Source organism: Aythya ferina (assembly GCF_964211825.1).
Source record: "Aythya ferina genome assembly, chromosome: 5".
NCBI lineage: Eukaryota > Metazoa > Chordata > Aves > Anseriformes > Anatidae > Aythya > Aythya ferina.
The window spans coordinates 42151423-42172541 of NC_140301.1; the positions used below are offsets into that span (position 1 = coordinate 42151423).

At 47.3% G+C, this 21119-nt stretch overlaps 1 protein-coding gene and 2 long non-coding RNA genes across 4 annotated transcripts; 2 read left to right on the forward strand and 1 right to left on the reverse strand.

Moving 5' to 3' along the window:
• The first annotated feature begins 1843 nt into the window (after positions 1-1843).
• On the forward strand, positions 1844-20284 carry LOC311437558 (synaptotagmin-6-like). Of its 2 annotated transcripts, none has more exons than XM_084520952.1 (7): positions 1844-1948; positions 4135-4314; positions 5226-5341; positions 6913-7290; positions 16884-17003; positions 18185-18290; positions 19563-20284. In XM_084520952.1, the coding sequence occupies exons 2-7, from the start codon at positions 4146-4148 to the stop codon at positions 19862-19864; spliced, it is 1191 nt and encodes a 396-aa protein (XP_084377078.1). In that variant the 5' UTR covers positions 1844-1948; positions 4135-4145; the 3' UTR covers positions 19865-20284. The 2 variants fall into 2 exon arrangements, with proteins under 2 accessions (XP_084377078.1, XP_084377079.1); XM_084520953.1 differs by lacking the exon at positions 4135-4314 and adding an exon at positions 3730-3939 and having other exon boundaries at positions 1880-1948.
• LOC311437559 lies at positions 1862-3729 on the reverse strand. Its single transcript, XR_014693544.1, has 2 exons — positions 3657-3729; positions 1862-2821 (listed from the first exon to the last, which is right to left on the reverse strand). It is a non-coding gene; the product is annotated as an uncharacterized lncRNA (long non-coding RNA).
• Positions 9192-16811, forward strand: LOC311437021. Its single transcript, XR_014693196.1, has 2 exons — positions 9192-9886; positions 14910-16811. It is a non-coding gene; the product is annotated as an uncharacterized lncRNA (long non-coding RNA).
• Positions 20285-21119: the final 835 nt, after the last annotated feature.

Sequence of the window (21119 nt, forward strand, 5' to 3'; positions counted from 1 at the left end):
TACATCTCAGTAGTGGCAACAGTTTAGTTTGTGTTAAAATGTTGGGTTTCTGCTAGTAGTTTAGGACTCTGCAACAACCTTTTGCTCACTGCATCATATGATCTAAAGCGGGGAGGTCACGGTGTTCCAGCTCCGTTGCCAGAAGCAGTTAAGTGAACATTATTGGCCTCACAGGCAGGTTATACCCCAGCTAAACCTGCTGCTTGCTTTGGAAGAGCGTCGTTTCACTGCTGGCCTGGCAACCCGGGCTGCAGGAGCTTTTAGGGGAAGGGGATAGAGCACAGCAGGGCCCCAGGTGCCCCCTCTGAACAACACGGATGCTAACAGCAATTTCGGCTCTCCTGAGCTTCTCCTCTACTAGGATAGTCTGAAACATAGTTTTATGTCCTGCCCTACCTCGCCAGGTGCCATCACACCCCAAGAACCAAGAGGTGTTGGGACAGACCTTCTGCAAAGCCAGCTTTCCCTACCCTAACTTCTTGACCTGATATGCATTGTTTTTGCCTTGTTTCACACTTCATTTAGATGCTTAGTTGAGACCCTAATTACGCTTTGCAGATGATGCACAGGGTACAGAAGCACTCCCCAGGCCATGCTGTAATTGGCTGGGAAGAATTGCCTGCCTGCCATCACTTTGAGGTGTGCCGTGGCTAATTGAGCTCCTTGTAGCCAGGTTTGATGCCTCAGCTCATCTCTAATGTGCAGCAACCGCAAAACAAGGAGCGAGGCTGTGCTTGGGGATCACCAGAATAGAAAGCATCAAGGAGTTTACTCCTCAGCACCTCCCACGAGGAGAAAGGGCTACTTTGTTCAGCCCTTACAGCAGAGGGGAGATGCTGCTGTCTTCACAGCAGACTCCCAGGGGATTCATTCCCCCCTTCCCTGCCACAGCTTGCAAAGCAAATCTAAAGTAGACATGCTGCAAGCAAGGATGCAGCCACATCTCTTAACTGCAGGGATCAAAGATAGCTGTAATCCCAATGGGGTGGGCTAGTGGCTGCTAACAAATGCTCTGGGGTAAGAAATCTGGCTGGATTTGGGTGACTGGATGGACAGAGCAGAGTTCCTGACGGGAAAGACCAAACAGGACTGATCCAAGTCCTCAAATCCAGATGGGACAAGGAATGAGAACCAGGTGAGGGAGGAAGGAAAGCCCTGGAGGATGCTGTTCTACCTCTTTCCTCATCTCCCTCCTCAATTCTTGGCCCTCTAATTGCCACATGGCACCACCCTCTTAATTCTGAAGGAGAAAACCCTTCCTACCTTTCAGGTGTCTATGGATCTAGCTCTGGTAGTGTGTGCAAAGACTTCCCATCCAGCTGCCTCCTGGTATCCAGCTGCAACAGCCCCAGCATCCACAGGACAGACCTGGGAAAAAATAAATATATATATATATATCCTATTGCTTTGGGTAAAAGAAGAAGAGTTAAAAAACAACTGCACAGCAAAAACAAACGAAGAGCATGTATTCTTATTCTACTCACCTATCCCATGTTTTCTGGAGGCTTGCACTCACATGTGACTAGACCAGCATTTGCCATGGTTTCGTGATTTTGCCAAGAGCAGCAGAGGGTTACAAATGCTCCTCTCCCAGAGCCCAGAAGCCCAGCCTCTCCCCTTCATGCCCTGCTTAGGACCTGCTGGGAGCTGCAGGGTTGCTCAGCATGGAGCACCTCTCGCGGTGACCCTCACAGCCAGATTTGCCAAGTGGGCACCCAGAACCCCATCCCTCTGCAGCTCTTGTGGAGTTAACTGAGCGGCAGCCCTGCCATCGCATTGTTCCACATGTACGCCCTGTTCCGAACCCGCTTCGTCAATATTGGCTCGCGTCTTGCTGAGCAGGGTGGGACCTTGTTTTTCTAGAATAACAAACCGATCTCGCTGTGTGCTGGCGGTGTGCAGGCTCTCAGAGGGCTCCCAGAGACCCGCTTTTAAGCCATTTCTGAAGGTATGATTTTTGTTTAAGTCGCCCAGTGTTGAGTTAGGCACCTGGGAGGAGCTGGGGGTGGGATGTTTGTGTGGGGAGCACCTGGCCTGCTGGAGGCTGCCATCCACATGACAAGGAACGAGTGACAGCCAGATTTAGATGATGGGGACATTGGACAGGGAGATGGACGTGCCATGCCAGGCCTGTCCTGCCCCATCTGTGCGATGGCAGAGCAGCCGTGCACATTTTTGGGGTTGGGCTAACTCACCCAGCAGTGCTGGGGCAGCTCACAGCAGACCTTGAAAGGTGAAGCTGATTTGGAGCAAGTCCCAGGAGTGCCAGGCTGAGTGTGATGGTTCAGGAGCCATTCAGCCTCGCCGCTTTTACTTAAATAGCTGCTTTCCTGCCACGAAATACAGATGCACATTCTTAAAAATAAGAAACCTCTCAGGAAAATGACAGCCAGCCACAAGCTTTAAGGTCTCTGGGTCTGCAGTGCAGAATCAGGACTAATTGATATATGCAATTGTTTGCCTGTTAAATTACAGGTTCTTTTACTTTCGTGCTATGCTCTTCCTGAGGGTTATACTGTAGGTGAATTCCTCTGGATGCCATAGAACTGCCCTTCAGCCTGCTGTGATTCTTTGAGCATTTTTATGGCACAACTACTTATTGCAGGTTAGGAGTGAGTTAAATTTCTCAGCCAGTTTTAAAGGCTCCCCTTAGTCCATTTTTTTTTTTTCAGGGAAGTGTTTATTTAGACCGAGATTTAGCTCTCACCCACACAAGGATGTCTCTGCCAGTCACTTCCCGTTCATTTCTACTGCTTCATCTCCAGCGGAGGTGGATGGGGTACGTTATACAGAGCATATACCCCAGCAGCTGCACGTGGCCCTGCAACAAAAGTACGGATAATACAGTCAGTCATGAGAAATCATAGAAGAAAATAGCTGGTATGAACAGCAACACCTTCTGAGGTGAAGAAATCACACACATTTAGGGATTCTGTGCAGAAAGCTTCACTAAACTGATTCCTGCTTTCAAGCTTGCTTTGGGCTGTGTAAACCAGCAGTAATTTCTTGGAACAGACCTCATCTGAAGCTGGGCTCTGTTTCTTGGCTGCTCTTGTTTACTAGAGTTAGGTGAAATGTTTGCTCCCTGCAAAGATTAGTGTTCTAATCTCATCTTAAGTAATCATGAAGAAAAAAAAAAAAGAAAAAAAAAAAAACAAAGAAAAAAAGGAAAAAAAAAAACACCACCAAGTGCTATTCCTAACCAGAGTTCTATTGTGAATGTGTGTAAAGGCCTAGGGGGGAGGGAGCACTCATCCCTGCTCCTCTCCAGATGGATTCAACCTTCTCCTGAGAAGGGAGATAATGCTCTTAAAGGATATTTACCCTAAGAGGACTGGAAGAATCCCTTCCTCCAGTCCTCATTGTGGTTACTTAGGCTAAGCAGGATGAAAGGCTATGGTGAGCCATAGCCTAATGGACCACTGCCATCTTTTCTCTTGGAGCAAAGGAACAGAGATGGAAGTCCAAACTAAGCGGTTTGGGTTGGAAGGGACCTCAAAGATCATCTAATTTCAACCCCCACCACACCAGGCTGCCCAACCTGACCTTGAACACCTCCAAGGATGGGGCAGCCACAGCTTCTCCGGGCAACCTGTGTCAGTCCCTCACCACCCTCTGAGTAAAGAATTTCTTCCTTATATCTAATCTAAACCTACCTTCTTTCAGTCTGAAGCCATTTCCCCTCGTCCTATCACTCCACTCCCCGATAAAGTGTCTCTCCAACTGTAGGAGGCAGCAGCGGTATGTGGAGGGCAAGGAAGCAGGCTGAAAAGAAGCTTGCAGGGAAATCACAGGTGTGGCGCATTTCCAGCAGTCTTTCATCTTGGAAGACCGTAAGCTGCTTTGTCAATTGCTCTGGCCAAAAGCAGTGAAATCCAGCAGAAGCCTGCCTGTGTGGCAACGATGAGAACAGATCCGTGATGATGCAGCACTGATCCAGCGAGCACAAACACACATAAATAATATTGCATGCCCAGCAACATGACTAGTTCTGTGCGTGTGGGCCTAAGCTGCAGTTTATGTATGACTTGAATACAGACCTTTTCCTTCCCAGCCTGCATCCTGCTTGGGTTGTACAACACGGAGAGGCAGTGCTAGCAATGCTAACCCCTTTTTTCCTTCTCCCTCTCTCAGAGAAACAAGGCATGACAGAGGACAGCTCCATCTCGCTTACCTTGCACAGCTTACAGCTGCCCTTTTCCAATACCTGGAAGTATGGGATCTTGGCAATAGCCATCCTTTTGCTCCTGGTGGCCCTGACCATCTTAGCTTGCCAGGTGTGTCAGCTCCGGAAACGCCACAGGGCTAGAAAAAGTAAGTACTGGGCAACAGTGCTCAGCAGCCACCAGGGGCCTGTTTCTGCTACCTTTACCTCTCAAAAAGCAACTTCCATCCTGGACCAGATGCAGGAGCTGAGCATTGCTTCACTAACAGTTATGTCCTCAGTTTTTATGCTTCCAACTGCAAGCATTTCTGTCACAGTCACTGTACCACGCACCATGCCCACAGTGCCCTGATGCAAGGCAGGTGAGGGACCAGGTTCCACTTGCTGACATGATGTGGAGTTGGGGCGGGCCATCTCTCCTGGCTGTCACCTGTAAGGAGACAAATGGGGCACACATTTCAGGACCCCACAAGCATGCCTTGCACATACAGTTATAGTAGCCTTGCTTTGCCAGAAAACCAGCTGCTTCTTCACCAGGCCAGAAATGTATGCATGGCTTCTCCTGTCCCTCCAAGCCCATCTGTTATCGCAGGCCCCAGGTGATGCCAGGCTCACCAGCTCTTCCTCGCTCTCATTCCAGCTCTCCTTGGCCTCCTGTCTCCCAGCCTCAGCAATCCCTCTCTGCTTGGATGGCTTTTACAAAAGAAAAATGATGAAAAATCCAATCCTTCCCTTCCTTTCCCAGCTGCATGGTGTCATAAGCCATGCTACTGAATGTGACTCACCCCACTTCTCTTGTCTGGGAGCATCAGGCCAAGTGCCATTTGAGCACAGCTTGCTCGACAGCTCCAAGCTGCATTTTTATTGTAAACGTGTCGCAAGGCTGTCCCCAAAAGTCTAAAATATAGGGCATTCACACCAGGAGGTTGGTGTGAAAGTCTTCTCTAAAGACTTTCAGAAATCCCAAATGAAAATCCAGTACTCAGACTTTCAGCCTCCAAACATCATCATCTCCATCCAAACTGGACATCACTCACTTGGCTTTTCTTTATTCCCACAGAGAAGAAATACCACAGTGAAGACAGGGTGAGGATAAAGGCAGAGAACGGCTTTTGGGGGAAGAAGATGCCACCTCTCCTGCTTGACACCTCTAAGCCGAGCAATGTGGATTTCAAGGCAAGTACACTGATGCTAGGGCAAGGTCGAGAGCCATCCCTGTTTGCAGAAACCCCACAAGAGGTGGGCTGACTGACAGCCTCTCAACTCTGCTAGAAAACAAGATGCAAAACCCTGTGGCAAGAAAACTTATAAAGAGAGACTGTCTCCAGCTGAAAGGAATGGAGGAAGAAAAATACCGCTCTTTCACTTAAGTAACAACCTTCATGTGGGGTGCCAGGGCCAGACCTGTCTCAGGGCCACAAGCCCACTAGTCCCTGTTTCCCAGGCATGACCAGACAGTCCCAGAGAGACACAGGAGGAAAGGGGGGGAGCAAAAGAAGAAAAACACTGACACACAGTGACCCCAGTGCAGTGGTTTTACGGGTACTGCAGTCTGCCCACAGCCCCAGTGCACTCAGGCCATGTATGTCATCATCCCTCAGCCTCTCAGTGGGTACTGGGAATGCCCTGGGTGAGTCTGGGTGACAAGTTCAGATTTAGACATCTCCTAAGTAGGGCTGCTAGGAGATGCTCCAGCTCTGCAGGCTGCAACCAGGTGTTGAGGTGTGCAGCAGGGACCTTTGCAGCTAATTCAGGTGTTTTTGGGGCAGTTGTAGAGCCCATGGAGTCTGTTGTTGAGGGAAGTGAAGAAACCCGCCGTGCCATTTCTGGGGAAACTGGTGGAAAACCTCACTTGATCACAAGTTTCACTTCTCCTTGCTTCTCTTTCATCCAGAATTTATCTGGTTTTCTTAAAGAAGCAATCTGTGGGCCTTTCCCATCCCCTCTCCCTCCCCCACAACCCGCTTTCTTCCCCACTTCCAGCCTGTGCCTCTGTTACCGGAGGGATGTGGTTTCCAATAAAACGAATTCCTCAAGTTCCTGCTGACCTCCCTGCAGCTGGCCAGGCCTCGCTGCAGAGCAGGAAGCAGAGCAGCAGTGAGGCAGGCGCAGACGGCTCTGCAGCGGGCAGAGAGCCTGCTCAGCAACAGCCCCAAAATACCACCAGCAGCTGCTGAGTACAAAATGGCTATCGCAGGGCTGCAGCTGCTGGGCTCTCACTGGAGAAAAAAAGCAAGGCAAGAAGGGAAAAATGCTTAAAGAGTGGCCATCCTGCACGGCCAGGTGGCTGGGCTGATGCCCATGCTCTCGCCGGTGCAGTGTGGCTGTTGGGCTCCACCGTGCAGGGTGCTCAGCGTCATGTCCACAGCACTCATTTTCAGAGAAAATGAAAGCAAAGAACACTTTGAAGCTTCTGGGGATGCCCTGGAGAGGCCCCTGTGGCACAGAGCCCAGCAGAGGATGTTTGCAGAGCAGTACCTGGGGGTGGCGGGAGCTTGAATGCAGGTCCTGAGGGCAGCAAAGCTTCTTCGACCTCTTTCTTCCCGTGGTCTGAACCAGCCCGTGAGGCTGTGCTATGCCAGGGAGCTGGCCTGTCAGGCGCTGGCATGACAGCACGAGCAAAAGCACTAGGTATCAACACACCTTCTGTGTCTACCATTGTAGGAAAAAAGAGGAAAATTCAACACCACCACACTTTAAAAGACCCATCTCTCTCTCTCTCTTCCTCTCATCCTTGTTTTCCTTAGATGACGGAGTTACGAGCAGAGCCGGGCGAGCCACATTCCTGCCCCTCCTGCAGCACCACTGAAGACCCGAGCAGTGACGGGGGACCCCTGCCCAGCTCCCGGGGCAAACTGAAGTTCTCTCTCCTCTACCGCAGAGAGCGATGTGAGCTGCTCGTGAGCAGCCTGGAGGCATGGGGGCTGCCAGGCCGCGGGCACACCGGGTCTGCTGTCCGGGTCCGACTGCTGCAGGAGGTCCCATCCCGCATCCCCGGGCTCCAGTGCGTGGTCCAGGAGTGGAGAAGCCGGGTGGTGAAGAGCTGCAGCAGGCCAGCCTTCGGGGACCATTTTGTCTGCTCCCTGCGGGACGCCGAGGTGGAGAAGAGCACTCTGAAGTTGGAGGTGGGCTGGGGTGCGAGCTCTGGTAGCAGGCATAGAGGCCTTGACCTCAAGCCTCTTGAGGTGTCTCCATCTCTTATCCCTCTGAAGAACGAAAAAAGGGGTTGGTAACTCTCCAGGCTCATTTACCAGGTCCTCTTGGATGACAGCCAGCTGAGATGTTGGCTCTTTAGTGACAGAAATAGGGCCACGGTCACCAATGTCATGTGGCACTGACAGACAGAAGGGTCAGAAAGCCTGGAGATCCTAAACACTTTGGCTTTCAAAGGGGTGCCCAACTGGTTTCGTGGGCATTTTAAGGCTGTAGGGATGGTTTTATTTCCCTGAAATCTGTATTTGCTTGTGTTCTCTTGTCCTTTGTCACAGCCATCCCCTGGTCTGCATGGTCCTGCAGTAGGGTATGGCATAGAGGCTGGGGCCTGGGGGAAACGCATGGTTGCCCCCTGAGCTGAGGGATATCCCACAGTGCTGGCAGGGCAGAGGTAGCTGATGGGGATAACTTGGTGAGCAGATGCAGCCTGAAACCTCTTCTACCTAATTCTTCCTTACCATGGTTTGATAGCTTCAGACTTACCTCACTTAGAGCCAGTTCAGGTCTGCCCCTATAACACTGCAGTGTACCCATGAATGCCCAGGGATTTAAAATGTGCCTTGGCAACAGATAGCTGTGAGACACCCTATACACTGGGGTGTATTTGAAATGCATGCTGAGGGGACAGCAGCAAAGGCATCACCAGTGAAATCCACAGCAGACAGGACATTTCCTTGCCAGTCCCACTGTTCTGCCCACAAGCCAGCAGTCAGACATGAACCAGCAGTCAGCTGGGGCAGGAAGATGAAGTCTTTGTGCTTTCTTCCTTTTTCCACTTTATACCACGGAGCAATTTCTGTTTCAGAAGGCATCAGTGGGCTAGACAGACTGCTGGTCTGAATGTGAATGGTGATCCCCACGTGTTGCTGCAGATCTCATGTTCCCTGACTAATGTCCAGACTCACATTACTTCAAAGCCCCTCTGATTTGGCCATTACATTTTCCTGTCTCGGTTTTGTTTACTCCTCGTTCAGTTTTTGAGTGCCCCTTTCACAAGCAAAAGCACTTGGCGGGTTTATCAAAGGAAACCACCGCAGCAAAGCAACAGCTCGACATGGCTGCAGCGGAAGGGCAGGAGCACACTACAAAGGGGAGAGCTGGGCTGTGCAGGCAGAGCAAGAGGTGGAAGGAGAGACGGAGGTGGAGCTACAAGAGACCTCAGGGGAGCAAGACTGCTAGCTGCTGAAGTGGTTTCACGCTGCTCCCTTCCAGACCCTGGCAGATCTGTGCACTGACATTGAACTATAGGCTCCTAATGTGACAAAGCGACAGCAGTAAATCTGTTCCCCATCAGGCAGCAGTTTTAAGTGATTTCATTTGAAAACTAAAACACGCCTGCAAAAAACATGTGCGCAGAGCCATGGCCACACACTGTGACCGTGCTCCCGAGAGGGAAGCAAGCAGCAAGGCCTGGGAGCTCAGAGCAGAGCAGGGAAACGGCTGCATGCCAGAGAGCAAACTGCTGGGGAAACAGCTGCAGAGGGCAGGCACAAATCAGGACTGAAGCCACGTGTGAGCACATGCAGAAAAGGCCCCGAGCTGGCCCCGAACAAATGTGGGCAGCTGTCAGAAGACACTTTCTTGTGCAAGGGGATTCCAGCAACCACCCGGCCAGCTGGGAGGGAGCAAACCTTGCACAGAGCAAGGGCAGGATTCAGCAAGGCCAGAGGGGCCAGGCTGTTAGCAGAGGTGGAAGCACTCCTTTGGGTGATGCTACTACATCTGAATTTTGCTTCTTGCCATGGGCATCCTTTGCTATCAGGACAGCCTGGCTCCCAAAAGCCTGGTGCAAGGTTTGCTCCCTCCCGTTGATTAAGGAGGTATTGGGGAGGCATTGGGGAGGCAAGGACAATCCCCAGACATGGACTGTATATCTCGAAACAAGACACTGAAACTCATGATAAGGAAGCGGCAGACGGACAGAGAAACAAACGTAAGGACTATAAATCTCAAAACTGGACATTGGAATTCATTATAAAGATACAACAAACGGAAGAATTGGCAACAACCAGCTCTCGCAATTAAGAAACCTGCCAATTCAGCAGATTCCTGACCAAAGGTGAAAAGTACACTGTGAGGAAGACTCGGGGTCTTCCTCCCAAAGACCCCTGCCCACAATTCTTGGAAGGCTCTACGCAGGCGCAAGGTGCCAAAAGGCTAATTAGCATGAGAAGCGAGGGAAGGCGGGGATAGGTAATGCATATGTATAGGTGCTTGTAGAATATTGATAGACTGATTGTATAAATTCAAGACTGCTTTCCGCTTTAGGGATGCACGATAGGTGGAGAGATCCCCCGTGCATCCAGCGCTGCAATAAAGAATATACCACTTAAAGGAATTTCGGCTTCGATCTTTGAATCAATCTGGCACCCCAGATGGGACGACCTCTCTGCCGGACCGCAGGACCCGCTGGGGACAGGACTCCCTAGGGTACCCCCGGGATTTCCCGGAGGGACTCCTCAACTCACCGGATCACTGCGGAGGCAGACAAGGACCCCATCATTGTAAGTGAGTATATTCTTTATTCTGGTTTGGTTTTCTGGTAGACCGGTCATCTGGGACTGTCCAGTAAGTCGGAAGGTGACTTCTGCAGGACAGTATTTGGTATATACTTTGTGGTTAGTACCACAAGTATATCTGGGGACCTTGGGGTCCATCTGTATCTGGAACTGTCTGTAAGTCAGAAGGTGATCTTCTGCGAGGCAGTGTTTGGTATATACTTTGTGGTAAGCACCAAAAGTATATTTGGGGACCTTAAGGAAAGAGCTCGCTTTAAGGTCCATCTGGAATTGTGTTGTCTATTTCGGTTTTCTGACTCATGGAGTATGGTATTTAACTTTGGTTATTGTTACTGTGATTTTGGCTATTTTTCTGGTGGTAATAGTAGGTTCGTGGCATTGTTATAAGAGAGATATCGTTACGGTGTTACACAGTTCGGTTTTCTGACTTATCGCATGTGGAATTTGACTCTGACTATTGTTATTGTGATTTTGGCAATATTGCTGGTAATAGTAGTTTTGTGACATTGCTACTGAAAGATATTGCGTGCCCGTATTTTTGTGAGTGATACGTTTTGTGATATGCTTTTGTAAGTAACGTGTATTCTGAAAGTGTAAACTGGAAAATGGGGGGGCAAACAAGCAGTGAAATTTTAAAGAAAAGTGTGTTAGGATGTGTTTTAAGTCACTGGAAGGATATTGGAGGATCTGCCGGTCGAAGTGTGAACAGGGAAACATTGATAAAATATCGTAATCAGTGGTGGCCACTTTATAAGCTGGAATGTGGAGAAAAGTGGCCCCTAAATGGAACTTTAAACTATAATATTTTGCTACAGTTAGTGTTGTTTTTGGAGAAGCAGAACAGGATGAAATGTTGTATACTGATGTTTCAGCATCTTGGTGGGAAAAGGTACGGAATTAAGTTGGCCCCTGACTGAGCCTTTGATGATGGCATTAGAGAAGTACAGGCTGGAGAAAGATAAAGGAAGTGTTAAAAGGGTTGTTGAAAGTGTTAAAGGTGTTTGAAGTTGAATGAGCAGGGAAAGAGGATGTAGGAATGATAATAGTTCTGCCTCTGCCCGAGGCAGAGATCTTAAAATCATGGGTGTTAGCACTTTGGGGCAAAGGGACCATGATGGGTCCGAGAGAGTTGTCACAGAAACAGAAAACCAGTTAACTCTTAAAACAACCTGAGTTCATGTGCGAGCTCAGATTGCCGATGGGACCGCTCAGGGAACTGTGGACAATTGCATTCCCCTGACCGACCCCCGCTAAGACCCAAATCATCCTGAAAATTATGAACGGTTAAGTAAATACTAAAACCTGGATGAATTGGGAATTGAGAATATGCTTCCAACAAGGTCTAAAAGAAACCCCTATGGAATTTTTAGGCCAACTCTGAAATGTAATGAAAATAAATAAATAAATAAAACAAAATGGTTTGGACCTGGCTTCGGAGGACAAATTGACTAGCCTTTTCCTAGGGTAATTGACCCCTGATTTCAACAGGAATAATGGGGACCTGGGGAATCTACCCTAGCGGATCCTCCACTGGTTATAATGAAGCTAGGGGAGGAATGGAAGTGAAATTTCTTATTGATATGGGGCAACGTATTCAGTTCTATATCAAGCATTAATGCCTTCACAGAATTATTATGTTAGGGTAAAAGGTGTGTTGTGGTTTAACGTGGCCGGCAGCTAAACACCACGCAGCCGTTCGCTCACCCTCCCCCTCCCTCTCTGGGACGGGGGAGAGAAATGGAAAGTGAAGCCCGTGAGTTGAGATAAAGACAGTTTAATAAGACAAAATAATAATAATAATAATACAATGATGATAATAGTACCACTACTAATAATGTGTACAAACAAGTGATGCACGGTGCGGTTGCTCGCCGCCCGCTGACCGATGCCCAGCCTGGCCCCGAGCGGTCCGGCCCCCTCCCCCCGGCTAGCCACCCCTATGTATTGTTTGGCCTGGCGTCGGATGGTATGGAATGCCCCTCTGGCTGGTTCGGGTCGCCTGTCCTGGGTCTGTCCCCTCCCGGCTCTTGCTGCGCCCCCAGCCTGCCTGTTGGCAGGACGGGGCGGGGGGGGGCTGAGGTGTCCTTGGCTTGGTATGGGCACTGCTCTTTAACAATTAAAACATCGGGGTGTTATCAGCACTCTTCTCATCCTAAGCCAAAACACAGCATTCCACCAGCTACTAGGAAGAAAATTAACTCTGTTCTAACTGAAACCAGGACAAGGTGTAACCGAAAAGGCTTATTTTTGTGAACCTTTGAAGTACAAGTTAGGGAAACAATGGGGCATACACAGATTTTTATATATGCCTAGCTCCTCATGGGCACTCTTAGGTAGAGATTTATTAGAGCAAGTAGGAGCAGAAATTGTCTTTGAAAAAGGGAAAATGGAATTAAGTATAGGAGAAGAACAACTAACAAATGTGTTAAGCTTGGCACTAATACAAACTGACCCTAAAAGTGAAATACATTTAGAGATCACAGATCAAGTATGTCCAGGAGTTTGGGCTACTGAAACCCCTGAAAGAGGTAAAAATGTGACCTTAATAATTATTAAATTAAAGCCAGGAGAGAAACCCGTTAAGGTTAAGTAATATCCTTTGAGGATAGAAGATAGGAAAGGAATTAAAGAGATAATAAATTTTTACAGTATGGATTATTGATTGAATGCGAATCAGAATACAATACACCCATATCGCCAATTAAAAAGGCAGATGAAAAAGCTATAGGCTAGTTCAGGATTTGAGGGCCATAAATAAAATCACTGAGGATATACATCCAGTAGTGGCAAACCCTTATACTTTGCTGACTAAATTAAAGAATAGTCAAGTCTGGTTTACCGTACTGGATTTAAAAGACGCCTTCTTCTGCCTAGGCTTAGCCACAGAAAGCCAAAACCTATTCGCCTTTGAATGGGAAAATCCCGATTCAGGCAGAAAGACGCAGCTTACGTAGACATTACTACCTCAAGGATTCAAGAATAGCCCCACTATTTTTGGAAACCAATTAGCAAGGAAACTCGAAACATGGATGCCTCCGGACACTGAAGGTGCTTTGTTACAATATGTACATGATCTCTTAATATCTACTGAGACTAAAGGGAGTTGTATTCAATGGACTATAAGTCATCTTAATTTTCTGGGTTTAAATGGATATCAAGTCTCTTGACAGAAAGTCCAGCTGGCTCAACAAAGTGTGACCTATCTGGGATTTGAAATTTCGGAAGGACAACGAGAACTAGGAACTGAACATAAGGAAGTCATTTGCCAGACTCCAGAACCTCAAATGGTAAAGGAGCTACAAACCTTTTTAGGAATGACAGGTTGGTGTCGCCTTTGGATTTATAATTATGGACTATTGGTAAAGCCTCTATGTGAATTGATAAAGATTAACCAGTCAAAGTTAGTCTGGACTGGAGAAGCACAAAAAGTCTTTAAACAACTTAAACAAGAATTGATGATTTTGAAATATCAAGCAATATTGGTAGAACAGGACAACGTGGAAATTGTGATAACTAATATTGTGAATCTAGCCTCTTTTCTTAGTGATGCTCCGGCACAACCTGTGATTCACGATTGTTTAGAAACTATAGAGACTGTGTATTCCAGCCGACCAGACCTTAAGGAGGAGCCCATGGAAGATGCGGAAGAAACTTGGTTCGCGGATGGAAGCAGTTTTGTTATGCAAAGACAACGTAAAGCTGGATATGCTATAACAACTACTCAGCAGGTAATCGAGTCTAAGCCTTTACCCCCTGGAACATCAGCTCAAAAGGCGGAGATAGTTGCTCTCACGGGAGCATTGGAACTGGCAGCGGGAAAAAGGGTAAATATTTGGACAGATTCTAAATATACATTCGGCGTGGTACATGCTCATGGAGCAATTTGGAAAGAACATGGATTGCTGACCGCTCAGTGAAAACACAAAGTATGCTGAAGAAATTTTAAAATTGTTAGAGGCTGTAAAACAACCAGAAAAGGTAGCTATCATGCATTGTCAGGGACACCAAAAGGGGAACACCAATTTTGAAATTGGAAATCGATTGGCAGAGGCTAAGCAGGCAGCTGAAATAACTGAGGTGAAGGCATTGTCTTTGATACCAGACGGTAAAATCCAAACTATATCCAAATTATACAAAAGAAGACTTAAAATTAATTAAAGATTTGAAAGGTAAAATGAAAACATGGCCCATAGTTCTTACAGAACACAATAAAACGCATTGGGGAGCTGGCACACTGCATAAGAGCCTGAGTCAGACATTAGTGGGACGATATGATAAAACAAGTAACTCAACAATGTAGCATTTGCTTACACAATAACCCCAATACCAAGGATAGAATAAAATTTGGAATAATCGGTAAAGGAAATTATTCGGGGCAACAGTGGCAAATTGATTTTTCAGAACTCCCTAGAAAAGGGGGGTATCATTATTTACTGGTTCTGACTGACACGTTTTCAGGAAGGCCTGAAGCCTTTCCCTGTCGAACAAACAAAGCAAGAGAAGTGGTTAAAGTCTTGTTAAATGAAATAATACCATGCTTTGGGATTCTAGTAGCAATGTCTTCTGATAGAGTTTCACATTTTTGTGCACAAGTGCTAGAACAGATAAGTAAGATTCTAAAGATAGATTGGCAACTGCATACTCCTTATAGACCACAGGCAAGTGGACAGGTAGAAAAAATGAACCATTTAATTAAACAATAAATAGCTAAAATTGGATAAGAAGCTAATTTGTCATGGCCTCAATCCCTCCCTTTAGCATTACTTGGAATTAGAGTTAAACCTAGAATAAAAGGAAATTTGAGTCCCTTCAAAATCTTATATGGAAGGCCATAGCAATTTCTATTTAGTGGAGAGGACCTAACGCAGTTAGGATCAGAATATTTATATGCTTATATAACTGAACTTCAGAAACAATTAAATAAAGTACATAAATTTGTTTTAGGGACCAGGGCTAGAGGGTTGGATCAACCAATCCACCCCTTTAAGCTCAGGGATTATATATATATAAAGACTTTTTCAGGACAACCCCTACAGGAAAAATGGAAGGAAAGTGGACAGAACCATACCAAGTATTACTGACAACACACACCGCCATTAAGATTAAGAAGCAAGCAGCTTGGATCCACAATTCAAGGGTGAAGAAGGTCCCGGCGAGGATATAGACCACCACTCCAATTGGACCAACAAAATTACGGTTTTCCAGATCCTAATGATTTCAGGGGTGCGGTTCTCGGATTCGGGGTGGGCAACTTGGGATGAGAACTTACACCTGACCTTAATACAAACAATTTCTCAAGTAACTAATAAGACGAACTGTTGGGTATGCACCCATCTGCCACAGCATGGGAATAAGGGTGTATCGTTAATCGGGATTCCGTTGCCTGCAAACTTATCTTGGACTAATTTGTGGGAAAACACATCTTGGGGTCGAAAATATGAAGAAGTTTTGGAACTAGAAGTTAGTAGCTTCATGCCGTTGGAATCTTACTATGTATGTGTACAAAGGTGTAACCCGCCTAAGGGTATGGGAAAACAGGATTGTATAAATACAGGTACTACTTATGTGGGGAATCAGACATCTTGTAATCGAAAAATTGATATTAGTACAACTAGCAGTTGGGCAAATTCAACCAGCTGGCCAGTACCAGAAGGAAAAGGGTGGTATTGGCTATGCAATGATACAGCCTGTAAGGTCTTGCCCGAGAATTGGAAGGGAACTTGCACTCTTGGAGCGGTAGTCCCCAATATGACAGTACACGATGTAGTGCCTCGAGCCTACTTGAGAAATCATATGCGGAGAATCAGACGAAAAATTAACAATCCATTGATAGAGAGACACACCGCTTTTCATAGTTTTGTTTGATGGTTTATCCCATGGTTAGGAGTGAGTGAATTGGAAAAGGCAATAGTTAATATTTCTGCAATTATAGAGAAGTTAGAAAACAAAACTCTGGATACTATAAAGGCTCAACAAGAAGAGATATCTAGTTTATCACAGGTAGTATTACAAAATCGGATGGCCCTAGACTTGTTACTGGCCGCTCAAGGGGGAGTCTGTACAGTAATAAACACAAGTTGTTGTGTGTATGTAGATCAGAGTGGAAGGATCTCTACCGACCTGGAAGAAATATGGAAGCAGACAAGGGTCCTACATGATATCAGTAAAGATGATCTTTCGTGGAGTTTTAGTGAAATATGGAATAAGTTAACCTCCTGGTTGCCCAATTTTCAATGGTTGAAACAAGTGTTCATTGCTCTAATCGCATTAGTAGTATTAGGAATATTTGTGTGCATGTTGTTTAGATGCCTGCTTTGTTGTGTTACTGTAAATAATGAAAGTATCTGATGCAAAAGAATTTGCATGGGAAAAGAAAAGGGGGGATTGATTAAGGAGGTATTGGGGAGGCATTGGGGAGGCAAGGACAATCCCCAGACATGGACTGTATATCTCGAAACAAGACACTGAAACTCATGATAAGGAAGCGGCAGACGGACAGAGAAACAAACGTAAGGACTATAAATCTCAAAACTGGACATTGGAATTCATTATAAAGATACAACAAACGGAAGAATTGGCAACAACCAGCTCTCGCAATTAAGAAACCTGCCAATTCAGCAGATTCCTGACCAAAGGTGAAAAGTACACTGTGAGGAAGACTCGGGGTCTTCCTCCCAAAGACCCCTGCCCACAATTCTTGGAAGGCTCTACGCAGGCGCAAGGTGCCAAAAGGCTAATTAGCATGAGAAGCGAGGGAAGGCGGGGATAGGTAATGCATATGTATAGGTGCTTGTAGAATATTGATAGACTGATTGTATAAATTCAAGACTGCTTTCCGCTTTAGGGATGCACGATAGGTGGAGAGATCCCCCGTGCATCCAGCGCTGCAATAAAGAATATACCACTTAAAGGAATTTCGGCTTCGATCTTTGAATCACCGTCCCACACCTCACCCGATGGACATGCCTTTTTCCTCTTTCCCACAGGTTCAACGGTTTGACAAATACTCCAGAAACGCTGCGCTGGGGGAAGTCAGGGTTGCCCTGAGGGAGCTGAAGGCTTCCCGAAGCCTGGCTGTGTGTGCAGAGTTGCAGAAGACCACAAAGGTAATTAATGACTAACACATGGCCTTACCCAGTGTGCCCACACACTGCCAGGGAGCTGCATGTCAGTACAGCCACCCCTTAGTTTTATTAGTGGAAAAGCCCAGCCCTGCATCCCTGGGATCCGTCTGTGGGATGCAGGTGGTAACAGACCCCTTCTGCTCCCAGCACTCTGCTCAGGTAGGCTCTGCAGGAAGGCTGGGTGCGTGGAGTTTCAAATTGCCTCTTAAAGGTGAGATCTCCAGGGAAGGATCGAGGCGTATTGATGACCAGGCTTATGTTGCAGCACCTTTTCCCTCCTCTACCCACAGAGACAAGAGTTCACACCGCATTTGGTTTGTTTAGAGACTGATGGTCCAAAAGGAAAACACGTGATGTGTTCCAGTAAAGAATTAATAATGGTTTTTAAATGATAGCTGTGCATTTTAAATGGTTGCTAACAACAGCAGGGCATAATGTAACAGAGAAAAAGTGGCATCCCAAGTCCAGCAACCGGAACAATTAACTATAAGAAACATTGATTTGTTGCTGGTACATGGGAACTTGTTGCAAAATGTGAGCAACATGAATTTAGTTGCAGTCCTGCTTCTCATAGCACCCCAAAATGTCACAGTCTGCAGCCTCTAGCATTTCCTGTAGCCCTCTGGAAAAAAACACTGTGGTACCATAAGAATTAGTATTTTAGTACCATGAAATCAGCACAAATTAGTCCGTACGGTAGTACCTCATCTCTCACCACCCCTAGGAACAAGAGAGAGCTGAAAGCCTCTTTCGTATAGCCCAGAGCAGCTTGTTTAACTCTGCTAAGTGATGGTTCAGGTACTGATGCTCTGTGGTGACAAACCAGTCTGTGTTTGGTGAGCCTGAAACTCAGAACTGCACCCAGGTAATACAGATGAAAGAGAACAGGGGCCCTTTTGTTCCTCATCAGGAGAAAGAGAAACTGCTACACCGAATGAATAAAGAACCAATGCTGGCAATTGCTGAAAGTTAAAAAACTAAAAGTCAGTCACAATAAAAATGCTGAAAATCAGGGTACGGCCAGAATGCTGCAGTGGTCCTGCAGCCTCGGTTGATGGGCCACTAAGAGCACCCTGGTGAGCTGCAGAAAGGTTGGCGTGTGGTCCCGGTGGCAGCAGATTGTTGCACTGGCTGCTCACTGCATGCCCTTGTGCCCTCCACAGGACATCGTGGGAGAAGTGCTCGTGTCGCTGAAGTGCCTTCCCATCTCTCAGAGGATAGAGGTCGGGCTGCTCAAGGCGAAGACGACTCCCCCTCGCAGCACTGCAGGTAAGAGTAAGGGTTTTATATCCCCTGTTGGCTGGGCTTGTTGCTCCTCTCTGTTCTGCTGCCTGCTACCTTTATCTCACCCACTCAGAGGAGCGTGGGGATGTTGGAGAAGCAGGTCCCTTTCATGCCCATCACACCCCAGCCTTGGCAGAAAAGCGCTGCTGAATCAGTCCCCAAGGCCCGTCACACTAATGAAACACCCAGCTACTTCTTTCAGGCAGCGCCTTTCCTCCTCTTCCCTCCATCACAAGACTTGAATTCCCTTTCTCTGCTCTGCAGAGACCCCAAAAGCTGGATTTCATTACAGTCCTGTTGCCCTCAGTATGGAGCAACAATTTGCTTTTCCTCTTGAGGATGCCCTAGGGTGAAGAAAGTGCAGAGGTACTACGGTGCTCCTCGGGGTTGTAACCAGAGCACCGCTATCATCCTTCAATGTCCACCAACGAGATGACACCTGAGATCAGCCTTAGAGATGCTCTGCATTGTAGATAAGCTGTAAACAGCTCCTTGCCCTGAAAAGGCTGAGGTAGAGCCACCTTTTTTTCCTATAACCCAACATTTGATGCAGGCAACCAGCCCGACTCAGCCACACTTCACATTTTGCACCCTTGTCTTATGTGGATTTCTCTCCTGCACCAAGCAACAAGTTGGAGGACGAATGGAAAGCCACTTTCCCTCTGCAGCTCTCAGCACATGAACAGCATGAAGGCAGGCAGCTCTTCCCCTTCCCTCACTTTGTGTCCTGCTCTCCCTCTTTGCTGTATTCCCAAGGTCCTCAGTCTTTGGGACTGAGAGAAGCACAGCAGACTTTGATATCCCCAGGCTGCTGTCTCCTGGGCTGAACTCTTCCCATGGCCTTACGTGCTCAGATCTCTTATCTGAACCTCTAAAGCCACACTTTTCCATTTCGCTAATTAAATACAGCTAAAGCAATGGCAAAGGCTCCTGTCTGCTGTTTCATTCTGAGCCTTGCTGCAGGTGTTGGGTTTAGCATAAGCATTTTTAGGACTAACAGAAGTAAACTTTCCTCCATCGTCCTGTTCCTACTAACTTCAGGGCTTGTTACACAACTGCAGAGCTATTCGGAGGTTGTCCCTGTCAATTGTGCTTTGCCTTTTGCAGGATCACATAGGTCCCACTAGCTACTTACCTAGTAAGATGCGATTGCCTTGGCCAAGTGGTCTGATTTCCAGCATTGCTGAAGCCAACCGAGACAGACAGATGCTGCAATGCTCCCAGGCACCTCTCTTTCCCTTTCTCTTTCCCTCCCAGATGTATATGCGAGGATCGATGTTTCCTGCAGGCACCACAGACAAAAGCACCAGAAGTCCAGGCCGCGGGCCCACACACCGCTCATCATTTTCAACGAAACTTTTCTGTTCCACATGCCTGAGCCTCCAGTGTGGGACTGCACCGTGCTTGTCTCCATTTACCAAGTGGGCTCTGACCCCAGGCACCTCATCGGACAGGCCACGGTGGAGAAGAGCAGAGCGAGGGAAGCGTCCGACCACTGGGACCTCGTGAAGAAGTCCATCCAGCAGCCCGTAGCTCAGTGGCACCCTCTCCTCGTTTAGAGGAACACCGGTTCCTCATGCTGAAGCTGGCCAAGTTGTCTTTCACGAAGACAAAAGAGCAACGCTCATGGCGGGCATAGCTAAAAGATGGGTCAGAGCCTGGAACTGTTGATAAGGCAGAAATAATGATCTTTTCCGTGTTTGGCTCCCTCCCACTCCGTGCTGCTTCTCCTGGCAGGGAGAAGGTTCTTCTTCTCTGCTGGTCCCGTATCATATTTAATATAGCAGCAGGGTTTTAGCACTGCCTTGGGCTGGAGGTTTGCCCATATGGAAGGAAATAACTCCTGCCCTGAGGTGCTCACTGCTTTGGGTGGACAAGAGGAAAAAGGGGATGGGGAGGAGGAGTCACAGCTTAACATTTCACCTGTCTCCCTGTCCTGGTCTGATAAGAAGAGAACCATTTGGCATTTCCTACACTTCTAGCATGTCCTTCTGACTAATTTCCCAGGCTTTCAGGGTGGCACATTCCCTCACGTGGATGGCAGCAACCATCCTCCCTGCCTGCCTGCAGGCAGGTGTGGTTGGAGCTCCAACCTTCCCTTTTTTACATTTTTTTCTTAGTGACAGTCCTCAAAAATCCTACCTCTGCTCCAGTCACAAGACACGTAAGATGTCACCTTATGAGAAAGCTGTTAAATGTGTTTCTGCACACAGCGTGACCAAAAAAGTAAATGGTAATTTAGGTCACAACGACTTACATGGTGTGGGAAGCAAGTGAAATGAGGCCAGCAAAAAAGAAGAGAGAGGAGGATGCGCTGGTGCTGATGTCCTGCAGCCACCAAGCCTTGCACTGTTCCTCTTGTGTTTGTTTGCCTTGAAAGGTTGCAGCACAGACCTTTAGTTGTGCTGCTCGTGCAAGCAATTACTGAGTGCACGTGGCCAGCAGGTCTGAAAGGCCCAAGCAGCTACAAATTTAGGAAGAAAAAGGTGGATTATAAATAAAGAGATACTATTTCTATATGAATATACACATTATACAAAGACATACAGGCATGGATACAGGTGAGCAAATAGCTCTGCAAATCCTACCAGGAAAACATCACCAGAGCAAAGCACTGTCAAACAGCAGGGCCATATCGTTCACTTACTTTCCCCATCTCAAGGCCAACCTGCAACAAATAAATCAGCCTCTAGCTCACAGGTGAACACGCCGCTCAGGAGACTGTCAGTGCAATGAGTCAGTGTGTTTATACTGTTAAACTATTAAGATAATTTTAATCCTTGAACTGTCAAAGCTTCTATAATTAGCCTCCAG